General features: G+C 44.3%; 1 protein-coding gene across 1 annotated transcript; it reads right to left on the bottom strand.

Moving 5' to 3' along the window:
* Positions 1-12,787: 12,787 nt before the first annotated feature.
* LOC121554860 (tubulin alpha chain) lies at positions 12,788-22,544 on the bottom strand. The gene is made up of 4 exons (XM_041868570.2): positions 22,390-22,544; positions 16,044-16,266; positions 15,712-15,860; positions 12,788-14,138 (listed from the first exon to the last, which is right to left on the bottom strand). The coding sequence occupies exons 1-4, from the start codon at positions 22,390-22,392 to the stop codon at positions 13,161-13,163; spliced, it is 1,353 nt and encodes a 450-aa protein (XP_041724504.1). The 5' UTR covers positions 22,393-22,544; the 3' UTR covers positions 12,788-13,160.
* Positions 22,545-22,838: the final 294 nt, after the last annotated feature.

Here is a 22,838-nt window from a genome sequence, read left to right as displayed (position 1 = left end):
AAACAGTTTGTTCATAATTCATAGTAATGTGTTCACACTTCATCAACAGTTATTCATATTTCATAAGAAAGGTATTTACACTCTAGAGGAGAATGTTTTGGTTTAAGGTTAAAGATACTTAATAAGATAAATTGTTACTAGTCATAATCCTATTCTGTTTGGTTTCGAGACGTTTAGTTCGTCTCGAAAGGGGGAATATAGTATCTGAAGATTATGCCTTTGTTAAATGTTTTTCATGAAGAAATAGAATGTTGTTTATGGTAGTATCAAGAGGGAATGTTTTAGGTGTAATACCACATACCACAGACAGGGGGTGGGTTGTAGACAGGGGAGACTGGTGATTGGCCAGAAGAGGGGGGCAGCAGTGTTTATAAATAGGGGTTAAACGGTGAGACGTTAGAACGGCCATAACAATCTGACGAGTCGTTCTCCGGACAACGCGTGTCTGTAATTTATGCTGTAACCTCGTGGTATGAATAAAACTTCTAACATGATGCAGCATAACGGACTCTTTGTTGACAGCAATAATTGCCACCATTCATCATATACGACATTAACACTTCAGACAATGAGGTTAGAAAAACAGCTGAATGGTAGGCATTATTGTATGTAATTATTGTAGGCAGCTAGCGTAATTACAGGTACTCTCAGGCGTGAAACAACTATCCACAGTTGCTAATAGTTACCAGTAGCTACCCGCTAGCTAGTCCAGGGAGTGGGTTAGCTAGCTTCGTGCTTCACCGGGCTCAGCCGAATACAATACTAACCTACAATAATTACATACAACAACCCACGATAACTACCTACAATACCTAACTACAATCTAAATACATAGTTTAAGCTTTACTCGACAAAGCCCAAACTATGTATATAAGCCATATAAGCCAAGCTTACCTCCCGCCAGAGAGAGACACAACCTCACCCGACGACAACCACACTTAGCAATCTGTTAGACAAAATCAGATCACCCTACCAAATGTCCCTGCTGAAACATACTGTAGGTCTCTGTGTTATGACAAGGTAGAAGATAGCCCTGTTTGGTAAAATACCAAGTCCATATTATGGCAAGAACAGCTCAGATAAGCAAAGAGAAATGCAAAGAGAAATGACAGTCCATCATTACTTTAAGACATGAAGGTCAGTCAATAAGGAACATTTCAAGAACTTTAAAAGTTTTTTCAAGTGCAGTCACAAAAACCATCAAGCGCTATGACGAAACTGGCTCTCATGAGGACCGCCACGGGAATGGAAGACCCAGAGTTACCTCTGCTGCAGAGGATAAGTTCATTAGAGTTACCAGCCTCAGAAATTGCAGCCCAAATAAATGCTTCACAGAGTTCAAGTAACAGACACATCTCAACATCAACTGTTCAGAGAGGACTGTGTGAATCAGGCCTTCATGGTCAAATTGCTGCAAAGAAACCACTACTAAAGAACACCAATAAGAAGAAGATACCTGCTTGGGCCAAGAAACACGAGCAATGGACATTAGACCGGTGGAAATCTGTCCTTTGGTCTGAAATTAGAGATTTTTGGGAGAATGCCAAGAGCTGTCATCAAGGCAAAGGGTGGCTACTTTGAAGGATCTAAAATATAAAATATGTTTTGATTTGTTTAACAGTTTTTAGCTTACTACATGATTACATATGTGTTATTTCATAGTGTTGATGTCTTCACTATTATTCTACAATGTAGAAAATAGTAAAAATAAAGAAAAACCCTTGAATGAGTTGGTGTGTCCAAACTTTTGACTGGTACTGCGTCTCTCTCTCTCTCTCTCTATATATATATATATATGTTTTGTACTCTTGATTTTTTATGATCACTTTTCATATGCACTTAAAATAGTAGGTACCCCTTTATTTACTCTTATTTATTGATGTATTATTATTTCTCAGAATAGTCCCTGATTACACTAAAGAGGGTTTCTATTCTCTCTTACTACAGAGAACCCTTGGTTTGGTCTTGAACATAATTTTCTGTTGAGTTGAATTTGAAGAGCCGGATAACAACTAGCTCAGAGAGTTTATGGTATAAGCTATTTTCACTTTAAGCTGACTTAATTAATAATAATTAAAATGAAATAATTAAAATTGTGTCACGCCCTGGCCTTGAGAGGCTGGTTGTCTTTAGTTGGTTCGGTCAGGGCGTGAGGATCTATGTTTAGATTCTAGATGTGTTGTTTCTACGTTTGGCCGGGTGTGATTCCCAATCAGAGACAGCTGTCGCTCGTTGTCTCTGATTGGGGATCATACTTAAGTAGCCTGTTTGCCTACCTAAGTTGTGGGGTCTTGTTCCGTGTTTTAGGCTTGTATGTGTATAGCCTGAGGACTTCACGTTACGTTGTTTCTTGTTTTGTTTATGTTTATTGAGTTTAATGAACATGTTCGCATACCACGCTGCACCTTGGTCTGACCCGTCTCTCAACGATCGTGACAAATTGACTTAATCGGTTCCTTATCGCTTACGTTCACTGCTCCTATGTTTGTTTTTGACTCATCCTATAGTTTATACTTTTATAATCTTTGTTGTTTTGTCTCTGTCTATAGTTTATCTTAATGCTAGGGGGTTACGAAACAATATGAAGCGCAAGGCCTTATTTCTATTTGCTAAACAACTTCAAACAGATTTTAGTTTTTTTTCCCCCAAGAGTCGCACTCAAGTTCTGCTGATGCCAACTTCTGGAAGTCACAGTGGGTGGGGCAACGATATTTGGCTTTCCCATGGCTCTGAACGCTCCGCTGGGGGTCATTACAATGAAAAAGACCTTTGGTGGTACAGTCGGACTGTGACCCCCTTTTTGTCACTTTATCTGTCTTGTGATCAGTTACAATGACATTACGCTCATTACTGTAAACCTCTACGGGTACAACACCAAACAGGAGAATGCAGAGTAGCTTGAATCTGTAGAGAATCATATACTTCATTGGTTATCTACATTTCCCAATTCGTTATTATTGATAGGAGAGGACTTTAACATCACTATAGATCATTGAACTGATAGATGGTCCCCCAGGTAGAACAAACCAATTAGAATTTGAGTTCAATACTTTTCATGGAAAAGTTTGATCTTACTGATACAGTGGGGGAAAAAAGTATTTAGTCAGCCACCAATTGTGCAAGTTCTCCCACTTAAAAAGATGAGAGAGGCCTGTAATTTTCATCATAATTTCATAATTTGTCTTCTTAATAATGACTATGAGATATTAGCCTTACTACTTGCAAAAACAATTAAAGATGCAATCGTTGATGAAACAGTCTGGCTTTATGAGGAACAGATATATTTCGAACAACATCAGACTAGTATTAGACATACTTGACTACTCAGACCTAATAACCGAGGATAGCTTCATATTATTTTTTAGGTTTTTATAAAGCATTTGACACAGTAGAGCATCAGTTCCTCTTCCACTCCCTTGAGAAATTTGGCTTTAGGGATTTTTCCTGTAAGGCTATAAAGACTCTCCATACGAATGGTAACAGCTCTATCAAACTGAGACATGGCACCTCACCTAGATTTGAGTTAAAGAGAGGAACTAGGCAAGGTTGTCCCTTCTCACCGTATCTGTTTTTATTAATCACCCAACTTCTTACAAATTCTTTAAATAATAGTCCTGTACAAGGCATTTCCATAGCTGGTAAATAAAATATTATAAGCCAGCTGGCTGACGATACTACACTTTCTCTGAAAGACGCTAGTCAGATTCCCATATCGATCAATGCGATAAGAATCCTTTTCCAAAGCATCTGGTCTATGTCTTAACATTAATAAACTCATGGTTGTCAAAGATTGTGTGACACCCTACATATTATGGTATTCCAGTGAAAGAAGAACTTACATATTTAGGCGTAAACATGACTAAGGATCAGAAGTCTAGAGGCTTTACTACATTTTAACCCTCTTATTAAAAAAACCCAGAAGAAGCTAAATCAATGGCTACAGAGGGAAGAGTCTTAATAACCAAGGCTGAGGGTATCTCCAGACTAAGATCTGCCGCTCTATCTTTAAATCTTAACAGTAAAATAAGCAAAGAGATAGACCGGATGCTTTTCAACTTTCTGTGGAGAAACCGTACCCATTACATTAGGAAAACTGTTGTAATGAACACTCATGAGTATGGTGGGCTGAATTTTCTGAACTTTATTACCTTAAATAGTACTTTTAAGATCAATTGGACAAAAACAATTCCTAAGAAGACCCACTTCTATGTGGAACTTTATTCTTTACCATGTCTTCTCTACTTTTGGTGGCCTTAACTTTATGTTGGTTTGCGATGATAATATTGACAAAGTTCCAGTGAAACTCTATGCTTTTCATCGGCAGGTTTTCTTGTCATGGTCCGTAATTTATCAGCATCATTTTTCTCCACACAAATATTATATATGGTGTTACGTGTGACGTATTTTTTCTTTCTCCCCATTTCCCTTTGTAGTGTGTTTGTGTGTTCTGGGCATTACAGGTGTGCTGAGTTGCGGCTGACGATGGTGGGCGTGGCTTCGGTCCGGAGTCCTGGCAGCTGTAGCTGATTGACGAGAGTATACCTGTTTGCCATGTGAGCTCGAAGAAGGGGGGGAGAGGACACTTGTTATTTGGCTGTGTTCATTTATCTTTGTTTGTGTTCCAGCCGGTCGTCCTGCTGTACTCCACCCTACCTGGGTCCTGGAGAAGGGAAAGGTAGATCTGCCCATGGGTGTACATTCACACGTAGATAACCCATTGTTTTACACACTAGGTTAGCCGGGCGTGTGTCACCCCTGTATTTTTGGTAAACAGGTAGGAAAGTGGGTTAGGGTTAGGGTTAGAGTGTGATAGGAAGGTTTAGGTGTGTAGAAGAGGAGGGACCTTTTGTTTATTTTCATTAATTGGACCCCGTTCCCAAATGTTCCCTTCTCTTACCTTCTCTGGTTTATTTGATTGATTTGTTGTTTCTTTATGGGTGTTGTTTATTTTGTTTAAGTACATTACTAAACGTCCCCCGAGGGCTAACCTTGAGATCTGGTTGTTGTCTGGTTATTTTAGTTCATTACACCCCACATTTCTTCCCCATCCATCTAGTTTACCTTGTGTGCGCAGGCCCAGGCATTTACCTCTCCTCCTCAGACGAACTACACCCGAGGGGAGAACGTAACATATGGAATAATCAGGACATATTGTATAAAAATACTTCTTTGTTTTTAGAATATTGGTTCCGAAATAATATCCTATTGGTGAGCCACCTTGTAAATGCAGAGAGTCTTTTACTTAATTGTAAGGAATATCACTTTACAAGATCCCTGTAACACCTAAAGATTTTTCAATTGTTTTAGATGCCATTCCCTCAGGTGTTGCTTTATTATTCAGGAACGTGTCAAGACCAGACCCTCAGAACATACCTACGATTAACCCTGTTGACTCATCATACTCTACCAACTAAAAAGCTGTTACAATTATAAATGTATGTCTGTTCCTTAACGTCCTCTGTAGCTCAGCTGGTAGAGCACGGCGCTTGTAACGCCAAGGTAGTGGGTTCGATCCCCGGGACCACCCGTACACAAAAAAAATGTATGCACGCATGACTGTAAGTCGCTTTGGATAAAAGCATATTATTATAATGTGATATTGTACCACCTAGCCCCGCCCCTAGCCCACTGGTCCTTTGTCCCTGTGTAATGTGATATTGTACCCCCTAGCCCCGCCCCTAGCCCACTGGTCCTTTGTCCCTGTGTAATGTGATATTGTACCCCCTAGCCCCGCCCCTAGCCCACTGGTCCTTTGTCCCTGTGTAATGTGATATTGTACCGCCTAGCCCCGCCCCTAGCCCACCGGTCCTGTGTAATGTGATATTGTACCGCTTAGCCCCGCCCCTAGCCCCACCCCTAGCCCACTGGTCCTTTGTCCCTGTGTAATGTGATATTGTACCCCCTAGCCCCGCCCCTAGCCCACTGGTCCTTTGTCCCTGTGTTCCCCCATGTAAATTTTTTTATTGATTTGTTGTTGTTATAATGATAATAATTTATTATTCCGTGCGGCTCTTCCTTGTTTGGGTGTGTCGTCACTTCCTTGTTTGGTCGTAGATGGCTATTACCAGCTCATCACCCTCTACTCTCCCGGGGTAATATTGTTTTGGTCGTAGATGGCTATTACCAGCTCATCACCCTCTACTCTCCCGGGGGTAATATTGTTTTGGTCGTAGATGGCTATTACCAGCTCATCACCCTCTACTGTCTGGGGGTAATATTAACGCTTTCCCCCTTTTTTCTTTCAAGCAAGGGAGCATGCGAGCACACTCGTTTGGTTCAGTTAGCTAGCCGACAGCTGAACTGAAGCATGCTGACGCCTTAAGGAACCGTCTCCGGGGCAGGTTCAGTGGAATGGCATGTCTCCTTGAACCTGAGCGAGAACAACCGCTACTCTCCCTGTCATCCCTGTCTGTACCGGACATTGTTAAAAAATAAGGGCACACCTGGGGCTTGCAGGCATCCTGGCTGGCATGGCGCTGTCGGTGGAGAAGCAGGAGGCTATACGGCAGGCAACAGTTGGACAGCGCACCAACCCCAACTGGCCCAACACGAGGAGAGGGAGGTTGACGGCATGCAATTTTGGAGCAGTGGTTAGGGCCAAGCCTATTACTCTGTCGCTGCTAAAAAGGGTCCTCAGATCACAGTCGTTGGATGGGGTGTTGTCTGTAAAGTGGGCCACAGATAATGAAGAGGACAGCATCAGGGCTGTGCAGGAGTCAGGGCTTTGGGTCACACGGTCTGGGATCCTGGGAGCCTCACCGGATGGTCTGGTGGGCACCACAGCAGTGGTGGTCAAGAGTCCCTATGGCGCAAGGGACCTTACCATTGAAGAGACAGCGAAGTCAAAGTATTTCTATATCAAGGAGGGAGGGTCTTACCGCCTCTGTGAAGACCATCCTTACTGGCACCAGGTCCAAGGTCCACATCACTGGAGGGGACACCTGCTTCTTCGTTGTCGTGGACCACCAAAGCCTCCATCACCATCTCCATCCAGCGTGACGACCTCTGACCTCTGACAGACTCATATTGCTCCTCCTCCTGTCAGTACCTGTTTTCAGGGAAGCCAATGGTCCAAAAACATTCCACATAGTTCATAAACACACACTAGACTCCCAGAATAGGTTATATATTACATACAAGTTTTGGCCAGGGTAATTCAAAAAATTATAGGAATTCAAAAATGCCAAGGTTGCTAGCTAGGTCATTTGAAAAATGCTAAACAAGAATACACACGAGAAAGACACAATATCAATTATTTACACGAGACACTTAAAAAGGCTATAATATCTACTTGCTAGGTTATTTGCTACTTGTCGATGAGAGTTTGCATGGAGCAATGGCCACCAGAGCTGTTAACAGAGAATTGAATGTTCATTTCTCTACCATAAGCCATCTCCAACGTCGTTTTAGAGAATTTGGCAGTACGTCCAACCGGCCTCACAACCGCAGACCATGTGTAACCACACCGGCCCAGGACCTCCACATCCGGCTTCTTCACCTGCAGGATCATCTGAGACCAGCCACCCGGACAGCTGATGAAACTAAGGAGTATTTCTGTTTGTAATAAAGCCCTTTTGTGGGAAAAAAAACTCATTCTAATTAGCTGGGTCTGGCTCCCAAGTGAGTGGGCCTATGCCCTCCCTGGCCCATCCATGGCTGTGCCCCTGCCCAGTCATGTGAAATCCATAGACTAGGGCCTAATGAATTTATTTCAATTGACTGATTTCTTTATATGAACTGTAACTCAGTAAAGTCGTTGCATGTTGCGTTTATATTTCTGTTCAGTATATGCATTATCTAATTATTCAAACTTAAATTATTTTTATTCATTTGTATCTTTATTTATTTAAGTATTTCGTCCTCCAATATGATAGTGAGGGGGTGTCAATCAAATGTCTGTGGGTGGTATCTAACACATCATGGCGTGTTGCTCGATTGCTTTTGCCTGCTTTTGCACCACCTATGTGAAGCTAACCACAATAAGGATTAGCCACAATAGTGGAATTTGCGGTTCGCCTTCAAAATAAAAGTCCTAAATTGAAACTGATGAAAACGGATACAAATAGTGGAATCATGCCATATTTGGACTAGATAATGTTAAACACGTTTGGAATGTTGTTATATAAATTCAACAAAAGAGAATAATTAGTTAATTTGACAAAACAAATTAAAATCTGATGAAATCGCCATGTGGACGCATTAGACTTCAGAATTGCATTGGTGGCATACTGTATGCATTATACAGGCTTGCCTATGAATCTTGGGTCCTTGAAATGGGCTATCAGCCTACTGAGTGACACCCACAGAACACAACTATAAAGAGTTTACACATATATTAGTGTCATAACTCTTAATGCAGGACATTGACTGTGGGATATCAAAGTGTCAATGTCCTGCAATAAGAGCTATGACACTAATATTTGTGTAAACTCTTCACAGTTGTGTTCTGTGGGTGTCACTGAGTAGGCTTTCAAGGACCCAAGATCCATAGGTAAGGCTGTACATTGCAATATGAATGTCTAATACGCACAATAGACTGACTGGTGAGCTACTCCCGAGTGGCGCAGTGGTCTAAGGCACTGCATCGCAGTGCTAGCTGTGCCACTAGAGATCCTGGTTCGAATCCAGGCTCTGTCGCAGCCGGCCGCAACCGGGAGACCCCATGGGGCGGCGCACAATTGGTCCAAGGTAGGGGAGGGTTTGGCCGGCAGGGATGTGGGTTCTTTTCCCACGGGGGGCCAGTATGAAAAAAAATAAAAAACGTATGCATTCACTAACTGTAAGTCGCTCTGGATAAGAGCGTCTGCTAAATGACTAAAATGTGATTTCCCACAGTCAAAGTCCTGCAATAAGAGCTACAAATGTATGTGTAACTCTTCAAAGTTGTTTTCTGTGGGTGTCACTGAGTAGGCTGATATCACAACGTGGTCTTAGAGCATTTTGTATTATTCTGTACGTAATCCGAGACACCTTTCGTGTGGTATGTATTCATTTGTGGATGTCCATCATCCATTTCGTATGTTATGTAACGAATTACAATTCATACAATATGTTACGAATTTTGCGAAAACGTACAGTATGTTACAAATTCCAATTTGTTGTGGCTAACGTTAGCTAGGTGGCTAGGTGGCTAACGCTAACATTAGCTAGCTCTAGGGGTCAGGGGTTAAGGTTTGGGTTAAGGTTAGGAGTTAGGTTAAAGGGTTAGGGGAAGGGTTAGCTAAAAGCGTTAAGGTTAGGGGAAGGGTAACATGGTAAGTAGTTGCAAAGTAGTGCTAAAGTTGTCCATGATGAGATTCAAACACACAACCTTTGGGTTGCTAGACGTTGGCGTTATCCGACCAACCACCCTCCTCTTGTTTTTGCCTTAAGTAACCTCCTATGTTGTGTAACCATATCAAACGTAACATATCATACTACATTTGAGTGTGCCGGATTTCCATGTACTATGTTACGTATAGTCTATGAGACCAGTCTGCCACATATTATGACAACATTTTGTGACAGCTTTGTTTGTTTTGGTGTTCGTCAAGTTTTTTTTCCCCTGCTGTTCGCGCACATTTTTGAACAAGACTGGTTACTTGCATCAATGCCTCTGTCTCGTTATTTAACATTCAAACATGGTGTCAGAGTCGGATAACTAACCATGCTTTCCGCAAATTAGAGTCACCTGTTCTGGTTTACAAAAAAAAAAGCTTAGTTGAGGAAAACTTAGCCGGAATTGTCCTTAGCTAGATTGAGTTTGCTAGTTAGCTTCAGTGTTGTTAGCACCGTTTAGACATGGCAGCGAACATTCCCCCTCCTGCCGTTATGAAGCTCAGCGGAGATTGGAGCACAAACTGGGATACGTTTAGAGGTGAATGGGAGGACTATGCACTAGCCACGGGACTTCGGGAAAAGGACGATGAGGTAGTGGCTGCCACTTTGAGGACTATAATGGGAGCTGAATGCCGACACGTATACAAAAAGTGAAGGCTGTCTTGGATATGCCCCACCCATCTGACGTGAAGGCAGTGCAGCGCTTCGTCGGATTCGTCACCTACCTGGCCAAGTTCCTACCGCGGCTCTCTGAAGTGTGTGAACCACTAAGGAGGCTCATGGACAAGGACACCATCTGGCATTGGCTCCCAAAACATGACACAGCGGTGAGGGAAATAAAACAACTGGTCACCCAGACACCTGTACTGCGATACTACCATGTGTCAAAACCTGTCACGATTCAGAGTGACATCAAGCCAGTATGGACTGGGCTGTTGCCTCATGCAGGAGGGCCAGCCTGTGGCATTCGCCTCTAGGGCACTCACTCCAACAGAGCAGAACTATGCCCAGATAGAGAAGGAGTGCCTCAGCATTGTGTTTGCATGCCAACGCTTCCACCACTACCTGTACGGGCGTGACAATATTACCGCAGAGACAGATCACAAGCCCCTTATTGCTATATTCAGCGAGCCTCTCCTGAATGCCCCGAAACGACTGCAGAGCATGCTACTGGCCCTACAAAACTACAACCTCAAGGTGGTGTATAAGCCAGGGCCAGAGATGTATGCGAGTGACACGCTCAGCAGGGCTACTGCATCAGGCACTCACACACGCTCCATGCATGAACAACACGCAGTGTGCAGCTTACAAACAGAGCAAGTGGATGTTGAACACATCAACCAGGCTGACTACCTCAATGTTACGGACCAGCGCCTTATACAAATCAGACAGCACACCGTCAGGGACGAGCAACTCCAGGCATTGAGGTCTGTGATTCTGATGGGCTGGCCCGACTGCAAGGAAGAAACTGCTTTAGCCATCAGAGAATATTGGCCAGTCAAAGAAGAGCTCAGTTTTCAAAACGGAGTAGTATTCAAGGGTCAGAGAGTCGTTATTCCCCGGTCTCTGCGCCCTGAGATGTTGGCGCGCTTCCACTCAAGTCACATAGGAGGTGAGGCCTGTTACAGACAAGCACGTGACACACTGTATTGGCCAGGAATGCAGAGTGAAATCAAAAGACTGTGTCAGTAAATGCACAATCTGCAATGAATATGCCATTGAGCAACAGAGAGAGAGACGATGATGTCCCACGAGCTACCAACGCGCCCCTGGCAGATAGTAGGTCTGAGTCGGCAGTCAAAATCGCAAAGAACCTTCTGCAAAAAAGCTCTGCGAGAGGGACAAAGATGCCTGGAAAGCAATCCTGCAGTGGCGCAATACCCCGACAGAAGGCACGGATAGCAGCCCAGGCCCAGCAGCAAGCACTCTCCTGGAGCCATGTGTGGTGACAGACGTGCTGGTGAAGCTACGTCACAGAAGACAGGTCTCCAAGTTCATCTACGACAAATCAGCAAAAGACTTACCTGAGCTCAGAGTGGGTGAAACGGTGCGAATGAAGCCACTACCAGGGGACCGGACGGGCCCTCTGGAGACTCGGATCCTGTGTGCAGAAAGTTGCACCACGGCCCCCTACTTGGTCGAAGTGAATGGATCACTGTACCGTCGTAACAGGGTTGACCTTCGGATTGCTGAGCCAGCATCTACTCAGAACTCGGATGGTCATAGGGGTCGCATGACAAAAGACGGAACCCCAGCAAGTCACATAGGGGCCTGAGACACTGGGCGAAGAGCCAGGGGATCACAGGTCGGCCACTCCCTCGCCCATCAATGCTCCCCTTAGACAGTCAGGTGACACGCCTGTGCGGGAGCCCGCAGTCCACGCAGACAAGCCCCCTGTCTTTTCACGCTGCGGGCGTCTGTCCCAGCCACCAAAAATACTTAATCTGTAGGTTTCCCATTAGGGATTGTTGACAGACAGAGATAAAAGTGAAGAGAGTATAAAAATGTGTTAAGTGGTTAGCTGAAGAAAAAAAAAAAAAAAAAAAATTGCTAAACTGTTAATGTTGGAATTTACTACTAGGTTTGTTTTGTTAGTGAATTGACAGCTCCTGTCCTATTTTATAAAAGGGAAGATGTTATGGGTGGAAGATGGCACAATGATGCCATCTGTTGGTAAATGTTAATTACTGCAACTCCAGTGTTTTGCCGGTGTACTTGAGATACCCGGATGTATTGCAATAAACTGAACAAGACTGGTTACTCGCATCAATGCCTGTCTCGTCATTTAACATTCAAACCATTTTTTCTTGAGTCAAGATTAAGTTCAGTTAGCTGAAGTCTGCGCCCTTTCATCGATGATTGGTCAACAGTACTGCTCCTAGTAGGAGTGGGGAACTATGGACGGCACTCTTCAATTACGTTTTTGTTGTCATTCAACGAGAGACTCGTTTTCATGCCAATTTTTTTCACTTGAGAAATAATGCACTGAACATCCTAGATGTAAAATTGCTCGACTAAGACTTCCTCAGCAATATTAGCAGCTTTTTTTTTTCTCGTAAATATTTCGTTTTTCAAGCGAATGTCTTTGAAGGGAGTATGCGAGGCACAGACGTTCGCTTGGAACAAACTGAAACTAGTATGCGGGCGCCTTTATGCGATACCCACTTCGCTCTGAAGCCGCCAAGTGGCTATCGGAGGATCTAATTAGCCCCTACCATACATCCTCCACATTTATGAAGGCTGAGATTAGTTAATAAATCCAAGACTGATAGCAATTATCAAAATGTCAGAATACGGGTGCAGTAGGATAATAGACTAGGGGCTAATTAGCATGTAGCCAGCTGTATGCGTTCATAAAGTAGCCTATATGCATTGCTGGTCATTTAAAGCCTTGGCCACAGTAAAACACACTAATTGCAACATCCTATCAAGTCATGGTGTAGGGTGTGAATAAAGATGACTAAAGCGATTTATTTTGAGGATAACTTTATTGAGCTTGGACATTATTGAGTGAGGGCCTCATTTATAAAAACAAGCATGTTCATGTACAGCTTCTGCTTCAGCCTTCAATAAAACATCGATTTCGAACAACTCAGTAAAAAAGGAAAACATTGGCAAGGCAACAGTATTCTTCAAATCAAAGACAAGGGGTAACTTTTCAGTGTTACATGGAATTTCATGGTATGGATATTAAATTCAGTGTCAACGAAATATAAATTAAATATTGTTTAATAATTAACATACAATAACCAAAATACTTGACAACGGCTCCTTTGGACTCATTTGGCAATTAACCTTGTAACATACATTTTGTTCCAGAACCTAACCAGCAGATTCACTGTTTAATACTCCTCTCCTTCTTCCCCCTCCTCCTCAAACGAGTCAATACCCACCTCTTCATAATCCTTCTCCAGAGCTGCCATGTCTTCTCTGGCCTCCGAGAACTCTCCCTCCTCCATGCCCTCACCAACGTACCAGTGCACAAATGCTCGCTTGGCGTACATCAGGTCAAACTTGTGGTCCAGACGGGCCCAGGCCTCAGCGATGGCTGTGGTGTTGCTCAGCATGCACACAGCCCTCTGGACTTTGGCCAGGTCTCCTCCAGGAACCACCGTAGGGGGCTGGTAGTTGATCCCCACCTTAAAGCCAGTAGGACACCAGTCCACAAACTGGATACTCCTCTTGGTCTTGATAGCAGCGATCGCTACATTGACATCTTTGGGAACAACGTCACCACGGTACAGGAGGCAGCAGGCCATGTATTTGCCGTGACGAGGGTCACACTTCACCATCTGATTGGCTGGTTCGAAGCAGGCGTTGGTGATCTCAGCCACTGACAGCTGCTCATGATAGGCCTTCTCAGCGGAGATGACTGGGGCATAGGTGGCCAGAGGGAAGTGGATACGGGGGTAGGGCACCAAGTTGGTCTGGAACTCTGTCAGATCAACATTCAGGGCTCCATCGAAGCGCAGGGAGGCAGTGATGGAGGAGACGATCTGACTGATCAGCCGGTTGAGATTGGTGTATGAGGGACGCTCAATGTCGAGGTTCCTACGGCAGATGTCATAGATGGCCTCGTTGTCCACCATGAAGGCACAGTCAGAGTGCTCCAGGGTGGTGTGGGTGGTCAGGATGGAGTTGTAGGGCTCCACCACTGCTGTGGACACCTGGGGAGCTGGATAGATGGCAAACTCCAGCTTGGACTTCTTGCCGAAGTCAACAGACAGACGTTCCATCAGCAGGGAGGTGAAACCAGAGCCGGTGCCTCCTCCGAAGCTGTGGAAAACCAGGAACCCTTGGAGACCAGTGCATTGGTCAGCCTGAGGGAGACAATGACACAGCCTATCAGAGCAGCACATCAACACAGCATTATCAGACACTATGAATTTTTAGGGGCAATTACACTGAACAGAAATATAAACGAAAGGTGTAAAGTGTTGGTCTCATGTTTCATGAGCTGAAATAAAACATCCCAGACATTTTCCATACGCACAAAAAGCTTATTTCCCTCAAATGTTTTTCACAAATTTGTTTTCATCCCTGTTAGTGAGCATTTCTCTTTTGCCAAGATAATCCATCCACCTGACAGGTGTGGCATATCAAGAAGCTGATTAAACAGCATGATCATTACACAGGTGCACCTTGTGCTGGGGACAATAAAAGGCCCCGCTAAAATGGGCTCCCGAGTGGCGCAGCAGTCTAAGGCACTACATCTCAGTGCTTGAGGCGTCACTACAGACCCCCTGGTTTGATTCCAGGCTGTATCACAACCGGCCGTGATTGGGAGTCAAATAGGGCGGCGCACAATTGGCCCAGCGTCGTCCGGGTTTGGCCGGTGTAGGCCGTCATTGTAAATAAGAATTTGTTCTTAACTGACTTGCCTAGTTAAATAAAGGTAAAATAAAATAAATAAAATGTCTGCAGGAATGTCCACCAGAACTGTTGCCAGAGAACTGAATGTTCATTTCTCTACCATAAGCTGCCTCCAACGTCGTTTTAGAAAATTTGGCAGTTCGTCCAACCGGCCTCACAACCGCGTCGTGTGGGTGAACGGTTTGCTGATGTCAATGTTGTGAACAGAGTGCCCCATGGTGGCGGTGGGGTTATGGTATGGGCAAGCATAAGCTACGGACAACGAACACAATTGCATTTTATCGATGGCAATTTGAATGCACAGAGATACCGTGACGATATCCTGAGGTCCATTGTCGTGCCATTCATACGCCACCATCACCTCATGTTTCAGCATGATAATGCACGATAACCATGTCGCAAGGATCTGTACACAATTCCTGAAAGCTGAAAATGTCCCTGCATACTCACCGGACATGTCACCCATTGAGCACGTTTGGGATGCTCTGGATCGACGTGTACGACAGCGTGTTCCAGTTCCCGCCAATATCCAACAACTTCGCACAGCCATTGCAGAAGAGTGGGACAACATTCCACAGGCCACAATCAACAGCCTGATCAATTCTATGCGAAGGAGATGTGTCGCAATGCATGAGGCAAATGGTGGTCACACCAGATACTGACTGGTTTTCTGAACCATTCCCCTACTTTTTTTTTTTTAAAGATATCTGTATTTCCAGTCATGTGAAATCCGTAGATTAGGGCCTAACTGATTTCCTTATATGAACTGTAACTCAGTAAAACCTTTGAAATTGTTGCATGTTGCGTTTATATTTTTGTTCACTATAACATCAACAGTGGTGTACCACAAGGCTGTCTACTCTCCCCCCTTTTCATTTATTTTCATGGTTCAACGGTTATCAATTGATATCGGGAATAACCCAGGGTTACGAGGGTTATGGGACAAAAAAGCTTCTTGTTTATCAAATCAAGTCTCCAATTGTCATAATTGTCAACAATTCATTCCTCAAGCATTCTCACCAGTTTACGGATCCTGTCCAGGACGGAGTCAATGATCTCCTTGCCGATGGTGTAGTGACCGCGGGCGTAGTTGTTGGCAGCATCCTCCTTGCCTGAGATGAGCTGCTCAGGGTGGAACAGCTGGCGATAGGTACCGGTCCTCACCTCATCTGGAGGAAGAGAAAACAGTATTTTTCTATATGGGGCTGGAGAGAAGACTAGATACCCGTGGATGATGTTCTGTACACATTTATAAATGGAATGTACTGGCACATCTGAGATTTGCTTTAGCAGGTGTGTCGTAAATGTTGAAGTGTTTTTCAAAGGATAAAAGCTTCTGTGAAAAGACTTACCGATAACGGTTGGCTCCAGGTCGACGAAGATGGCGCGGGGCACGTACTTCCCGGTGCCCGTGGCGCTGAAGAAGGTAGTGAAGGAGTCGTCGAGGTTACCTGTGGGCTTATCGCTGGGCATCTGTCCGTCCGGCTGGATCCCATGCTCCAGGCAGTACAGCTCCCAACAGGTGTTGCCCATCTGGACTCCGGCTTGGCCCACATGCACAGAGATACACTCACGCTGTTGAGAGAGACGGGGTGAGAAGGAGAAGAGACAATCTGAATGAACTAGACAGCGATGACACCTGACCATATGGAGGATATTGCGCAGTGTGCCCCCTAGGTCCAAGAATTCAGCTGTGTTGTATGTGTGACACCATGTGTGTAAATGATTATTATGATACACTAAGTGAACAAAACATTAAGAACACCTGCTATTTCCATGACATAGACTGACCGGGTAAATCCAGGTTAAAGCTATGATCCCTTATTGATGTCACTTGTTAAATCCACTTCAATCACTGCAGATGAAGGGGAGGAGACAGCTTAAAGAAGGATTTTTAAACCTTGAGACAATTGAAAAATGTAAGTGCCTTTGAACAGGGTATGGTAGTAGGTGCCAGGCGCACTGGTTTGTGTCAAGAACTGCAACGCTGCTGGGTTTTTCACACTCAACAGTTTCCTGTGTGTATCAAGACTCAATATTAGAGAGGTGTTCCTAATTATTGGTATAATAATAATATGCCATTTAGCAGACGCTTTTATCCAAAGCGACTTACAGTCATGTGTGCATAAATTTTTACGTATGGATGGTCCCGGGGATCGAACCCACTACCCTGGCGTTACAAACGCCATGCTCTACCAATTGAGCTACAGAGGACCACATATATATACGTATACTCAGTGTATATGCCCATATGATGATTAGTGTTGTGTCAACCCTGAGATTTTAATGTGTAATGTAGTCCCCACTAGGTGGAAACAGAGAATCAGAAAGAGAAGGTACAAAAGAGAGAGAGCGAGAGAGAGAGAGAGAGAGAGAGAGGGAGAGGGAGAGAGAGAGAGAGAGAGAGAGAGAGAGAGAGAGAGAGAGAGAGAGAGAGAGAGAGAGAGAGACAGTTGCTGCAGCTGTTGTTGAAACTCATGTTTCTGTCACTCTGCAGGAGAACGGGGGTAGCTACCCCTTGCTACTCTTCTATGGATACAAAAGGCCTCTTGTAGGGGAGCCATGACTCAACGTACAGTATATTTGCCTTCTAATACCTAGTTTCCATTAGCCTCTCCCTAAGCAGACTTTGGCTCAATCCCAATATCCCCCTTAGCCCCGTTTTGCGCGATCCCGCAAGCCCCATCGAGTCGTAGTGGTTTCCCAATTAAACTTTTGAGCGAGGTGTAGTGCCTTTTCAGCCCTCTAGTTTGCCCTCCAAACGAAGCGAATCGAGATGCAGACTTTCTATCGAGTGTTTCCCAAAACTCCCATGAAGCTCTGCGACCCAACCCTGGAGAGTTGCTTCAAGAATAATGGCTGAAAAAAAATACTAGGATGGAAGCCAGTGTAAGTAATTATAACTTCATAACGATTCATGCAAGAAATTTACAGATAAGAGGAATATATTAGTTAATGTAGAGACAAATTATTATGCATATTTTTTTTGTCAAAGTTAATTTAAGAAAAACGCTATTTAACAAGCCATCTGTAATCTTGACTAGCTAACATTCGCCAGCTAGCTATACATTTAGCTTGGTTTATGGGCTTTTGACATTTGTATGAATTGTAATTTGTGTTGTTTAATGTTTTAGGGACTCCTGAGCAAACCAGCAAACCAGGCTGTCATCTAGTGGATGTAATGAATCTAGCTGAAGCATTTAACGTTACTGCAAATGTAATCAACTATTTTGTAAGCTTGCCTTGCTGTTCATTAAAAGTCTGACTGTTTATTGTAGTGACATTTGAGATTGAAGATATTTGTCTGCAATGCAGCTGAAGTAACATAGCTAACTAACTATTGTATGTCTTATTGTCTAGTGCAGCAGATATACACCTGTGAACTATGGATGTGGAGCTATGTAGCCGATCTGCGTAGGGACCCTAAAACGTTTGGTATAGATGTTAGTTCAGAACAGTGGTTTTCAGTGCTTCCACTGGTTAATCATTAATCCCCAAGAAATTGCAGAAAATGACTGAGCGAAGGAAATGCGACTGTTACATGTCAAACTGCTATTACGGAAAGTCCTGCTTCAGTACTACATTTAGCAGACGCTCTTATCCAGAGCGACTTACAGTTAGCGAGCGCATACATATTTTCATACTGGCCCCCCGTGGGAATGGAACCCACAACCCCTAGCGTTGCAAGCGCCATGCTCTACCAACTGAGCTACACGGGGCCACGTTGAACCGCAGCCATAGGATGGTAGGATGGCTACATTATGGGTACGTCGTTGTTTTCCAGTCGTCATACGTTGCTCATATGGTACTGTAAGTACGTATTTGTTGCATGAGAAATATAAGGCAAGATATTACTGCCGCCAGTACTGGTTCATCACAAGACAGGGTAGTCATACCGTGTGTAAGGTACCCTGGTCAAAAATAGTGCACTATATATTGGGACACACAGTATATTTGGGACACAGTGTGTTGCCCTGGTTACCCTGGTTACTATGGTATTCTGAGCCTAGACAAACAAAACGACCAGCAGCAGGGGAGAAGAGGAGAGGAGACAGAAATGGCTGCCTGATGCAGAGATAACTACCATTAGCAGAGGAGAGAGTAGAGGAGACAGAAATGGCTGCCTGATGCAGAGATAACTACCATTAGCAGAGGAGAAGAGGAGAGGAGACAGAAATGGCTGCCTGATGCAGAGATAACTACCATTAGCAGAGGAGAAGAGAAGAGGAGACAGAAATGGCTGCCTGATGCAGAGATAACTACCATTAGCAGAGGAGAAGAGGAGAGGAGACAGAAATGGATGCCTGATGCAGAGATAACTACCATTAGCAGAGGAGAAGAGGAGAGGAGACAGAAATGGCTGCCTGATGCAGAGATAACTACCATTAGCAGAGGAGAAGAGTAGAGGAGACAGAAATGGCTGCCTGATGCAGAGATAACTACCATTAGCAGAGGAGAAGAGGAGAGGAGACAGAAATGGCTGCCTGATGCAGAGATAACTACCATTAGCAGAGGAGAAGAGGAGAGGGAGACAGAAATGGCTGCCTGATGCAGAGATAACTACCATTAGCAGAGGAGAAGAGGAGAGGAGACAGAAATGGCTGCCTGATGCAGAGATAACTACCATTAGCAGAGGAGGAGAGTAGAGGAGACAGAAATGGCTGCCTGATGCAGAGATAACTACCATTAGCAGAGGAGAAGAGTAGAGGAGACAGAAATGGCTGCCTGATGCAGAGATAACTACCATTAGCAGAGGAGAAGAGGAGAGGAGACAGAAATGGCTGCCTGATGCAGAGATAACTACCATTAGCAGAGGAGAAGAGTAGAGGAGACAGAAATGGCTGCCTGATGCAGAGATAACTACCATTAGCAGAGGAGAAGAGGAGAGGAGACAGAAATGGCTGCCTGATGCAGAGATAACTACCATTAGCAGAGGAGAAGAGGAGAGGAGACAGAAATGGCTGCCTGATGCAGAGATAACTACCATTAGCAGAGGAGAAGAGTAGAGGAGACAGAAATGGCTGCCTGATGCAGAGATAACTACCATTAGCAGAGGAGAAGAGTAGAGGAGACAGAAATGGCTGCCTGATGCAGAGATAACTACCATTAGCAGAGGAGAAGAGTAGAGGAGACAGAAATGGCTGCCTGATGCAGAGATAACTACCATTAGCAGAGGAGAAGAGGAGAGGAGACAGAAATGGCTGCCTGATGCAGAGATAACTACCATTAGCAGAGGAGAAGAGTAGAGGAGACAGAAATGGCTGCCTGATGCAGAGATAACTACCATTAGCAGAGGAGAAGAGGAGAGGAGACAGAAATGGCTGCCTGATGCAGAGATAACTACCAGCCAAGAACTGCCTGAAATAATTGTAATCCTCTCCTCTCCTCTCTCTGACTGCATTTCAAAACGGCAAGGTCCGTCTTTTAGCTCAGGTCTGCAGTTCCATCCAGGACAACGATGTCTGCGTCACAAATGGCACCTTATCCCCTATTTAGTGCACTACTTTGACCAGGGCCTATAAGGTGCTGGTAAAAAGTAGTGCACTACATAGGGGATAGGGTGCCATTTGAGACAAAGACATCGTTTTCTCAAGGAAATATAACTAGGCCTTCAGTCCCTCTGTGGCCTCTGCCTCATCATCATCAGCTGCTGATTAAATATATTGAAACCATAAAAGGGCGGCAGGTGGCTTAGTGGGTAAGAGCGTTGTGCCAGTAACCGGAAGGTAGCTGGTTCTAATCCCCGAGCCGACTAGGTGAAAAATCTGTTGGCGTGCCCTTGAGCAAGGCACTTAAACCTAATTGCTCCTGTAAGTCGCTCTGGATAAGAGTGTCCGCTAAATGACTAAAAAAATAAATACTAATAAAAAAAACTATCTATGAGAACAGACCAGGACAACACTAAATAATGTCTGACTTAAGTCTGTGTGACAATGAGTCAATTATGTATTGGCTTTGACTCCTGATACACCCAGTTTATGGGCCTGATTCAGACACAGAGGCACTTGACTCCTGATACACCCAGTTTATGGGCCTAATTCAGACACCCTATCATCTACAGATCCCTTTCCCAGACTGATACTGATTAAACCTAGTCCTGGACTAAGAAGCTATTTCGATGGAGATTCACCACTGAGCATGCTTTTCAGTCCGGTAATAGGCTTAATCTGGGTCTGGGAAACTGGCCCTGAAAGTATGACTCCTTGTCTCCACTAGGGATTGGTGATAACTCCTCCTGCCCTAGTCACAGACTATTTTTAAACCTGTCCCATTCTAGCTGTCCCCCCTGGAGACTGAGTGATGGACAGGGGCCTACTGGGGGGAAGATGATCGCCAAGTTTGGGCAACGCTTGCCAGGTCAGGGGCCCAGCTGGCTGCTATTTCTGGGGAACCCTCAGTATCATTAACCTGACTCTTACTCACTCCTAACTTGCTGTACTCACCAGGCGGTCACCACCCAAACCCAGCTAGACATTTCATAGATGGAAACTCAGCTCTATCAAACTTTAAAGTGCTAGTTAAAGTGCTAGTCAAAGTGGCTAGCACTTTAAAGTTAAAGTGCACTTTAACTAGTTAAAGTGCTAGTTAAAGTGCTAGTCAAAGTGCTAGTTAAAGTGCTAGTTAAAGTGCTAGTCAAAGTGGCTAGCACTTTAAAGTTAAAGCTGGTTAAAGTGCTAGTTAAAGTGCTAGTTAAAGTGGCTATATCATGCTATATTAACTAGTTAAAGTGCTATATCATGCACCCCGTGAACCGTCTGTCGGGGTTTTGGGGAGGAATTAACAGCTTCTGTAACTTAACTATTCGGTCTGTAGATTCTCCTGTAGGCTAAGATTTCTCAACACACCTTGAAAACACAACCACAAAGCTGCAATTCCTGTCCTGCAAAGAAGCATGTTGGTTATTGATAGTATCTTATCCAGAGCGACTTACAGTTAGTGAGTGCATACATTATTATATACTGGCCCCCCGTGGGAATCGAACCCACAACCCTGGCGTTGCAAACGCCATGCTCTACCAACTGAGCTACATCCCTGCCGGCCATTCCCTCCCCTACCTTGGACAATTGTGCGCCGCCCCATGGGTCTCCCGGCCGGCTACGACAGAGTCTGGATTCGAACCAGGATCGCTAATGGCACAGCTAGCACTGCCTTAGACCACTGCGCCACTAGACACTACTGTGTAGCTAGCCTAATTAATATCTGCAATTACAGTTTGTTCTAATTTGATCTTTTTTAAGGGTTTGAATAAACATCTTCCCAGAACAGAATGATTCAATGCATAATCCTGATGAATGCATTAAAATTGCAATTCACATGTTGGCTCCACCGCTGCAACATGACATTATTCCCTTCAGGTGACAGTAGTGGTTTATTTTCGATGCGTCACTGTCGTTCCACACTGCACCCCCTGAACCGTCTGTCGGGGTTTTGGGGAGGAATGAACACTGCGTATTGGGAGCTGTGCCATTATCCAAAATATCATAATGCAAGAGTTAAATAGTCAGTGATATAGAAACGACGATAGATGAGACACTGTAGCCTACTGCATATTGTGTTTTTGCAAATGAAATGAAAAATAAGAATCCATATGTTGAATAAAAACAGACAGGTAAAACAAGAATGCAGCCTACATATAAATGTTTTTATCTAAGTGTTAATATAACCCCACATTTCAGCATTCCAAATGAAAATACTCACCATTGTGCTTTTGAAGTATCAGTCTCTTGCCTAGACGGAGAAAAGAATTGTCAGACGACCTCGTTTTTTGGGGGGGAGGAATATGTTGGACTTCTCGCAGCGGCCGTCAATGTGGTCTCCGTGAGTTAAGTTGTGCCGGGCGAGGTGGAGCTGCAAATCAGCTATATACAATGGAGTGGCGTCATGGAACGGACCCCTCCTACTGCTGTGTATTTTATTCGTCTGCGCAAATTGTCTTCCCGTAGGCTGTCTGTAGCCTATGCTACTGGCACAGGTAGAATTTGCTGCGTCATTTTTTTAGCCTAAGAGTGATATTTCGGGGACAGCTATTGATATTTGGTAGTCATTAAATCCTTGCAGAAATGTCTGCAGAGCTGCTACATTAATGCCGATTACAACTTGAGATGGATCTCCCTTGAGTGGTGGCCTCTCCGGCAGCGAACTTGGTT

This window comes from Coregonus clupeaformis, unplaced genomic scaffold (genome assembly GCF_020615455.1).
Source record: "Coregonus clupeaformis isolate EN_2021a unplaced genomic scaffold, ASM2061545v1 scaf0207, whole genome shotgun sequence".
NCBI classification, from domain to species: domain Eukaryota; kingdom Metazoa; phylum Chordata; class Actinopteri; order Salmoniformes; family Salmonidae; genus Coregonus; species Coregonus clupeaformis.
This window is presented reverse-complemented; position numbering and strand designations above follow the sequence as displayed.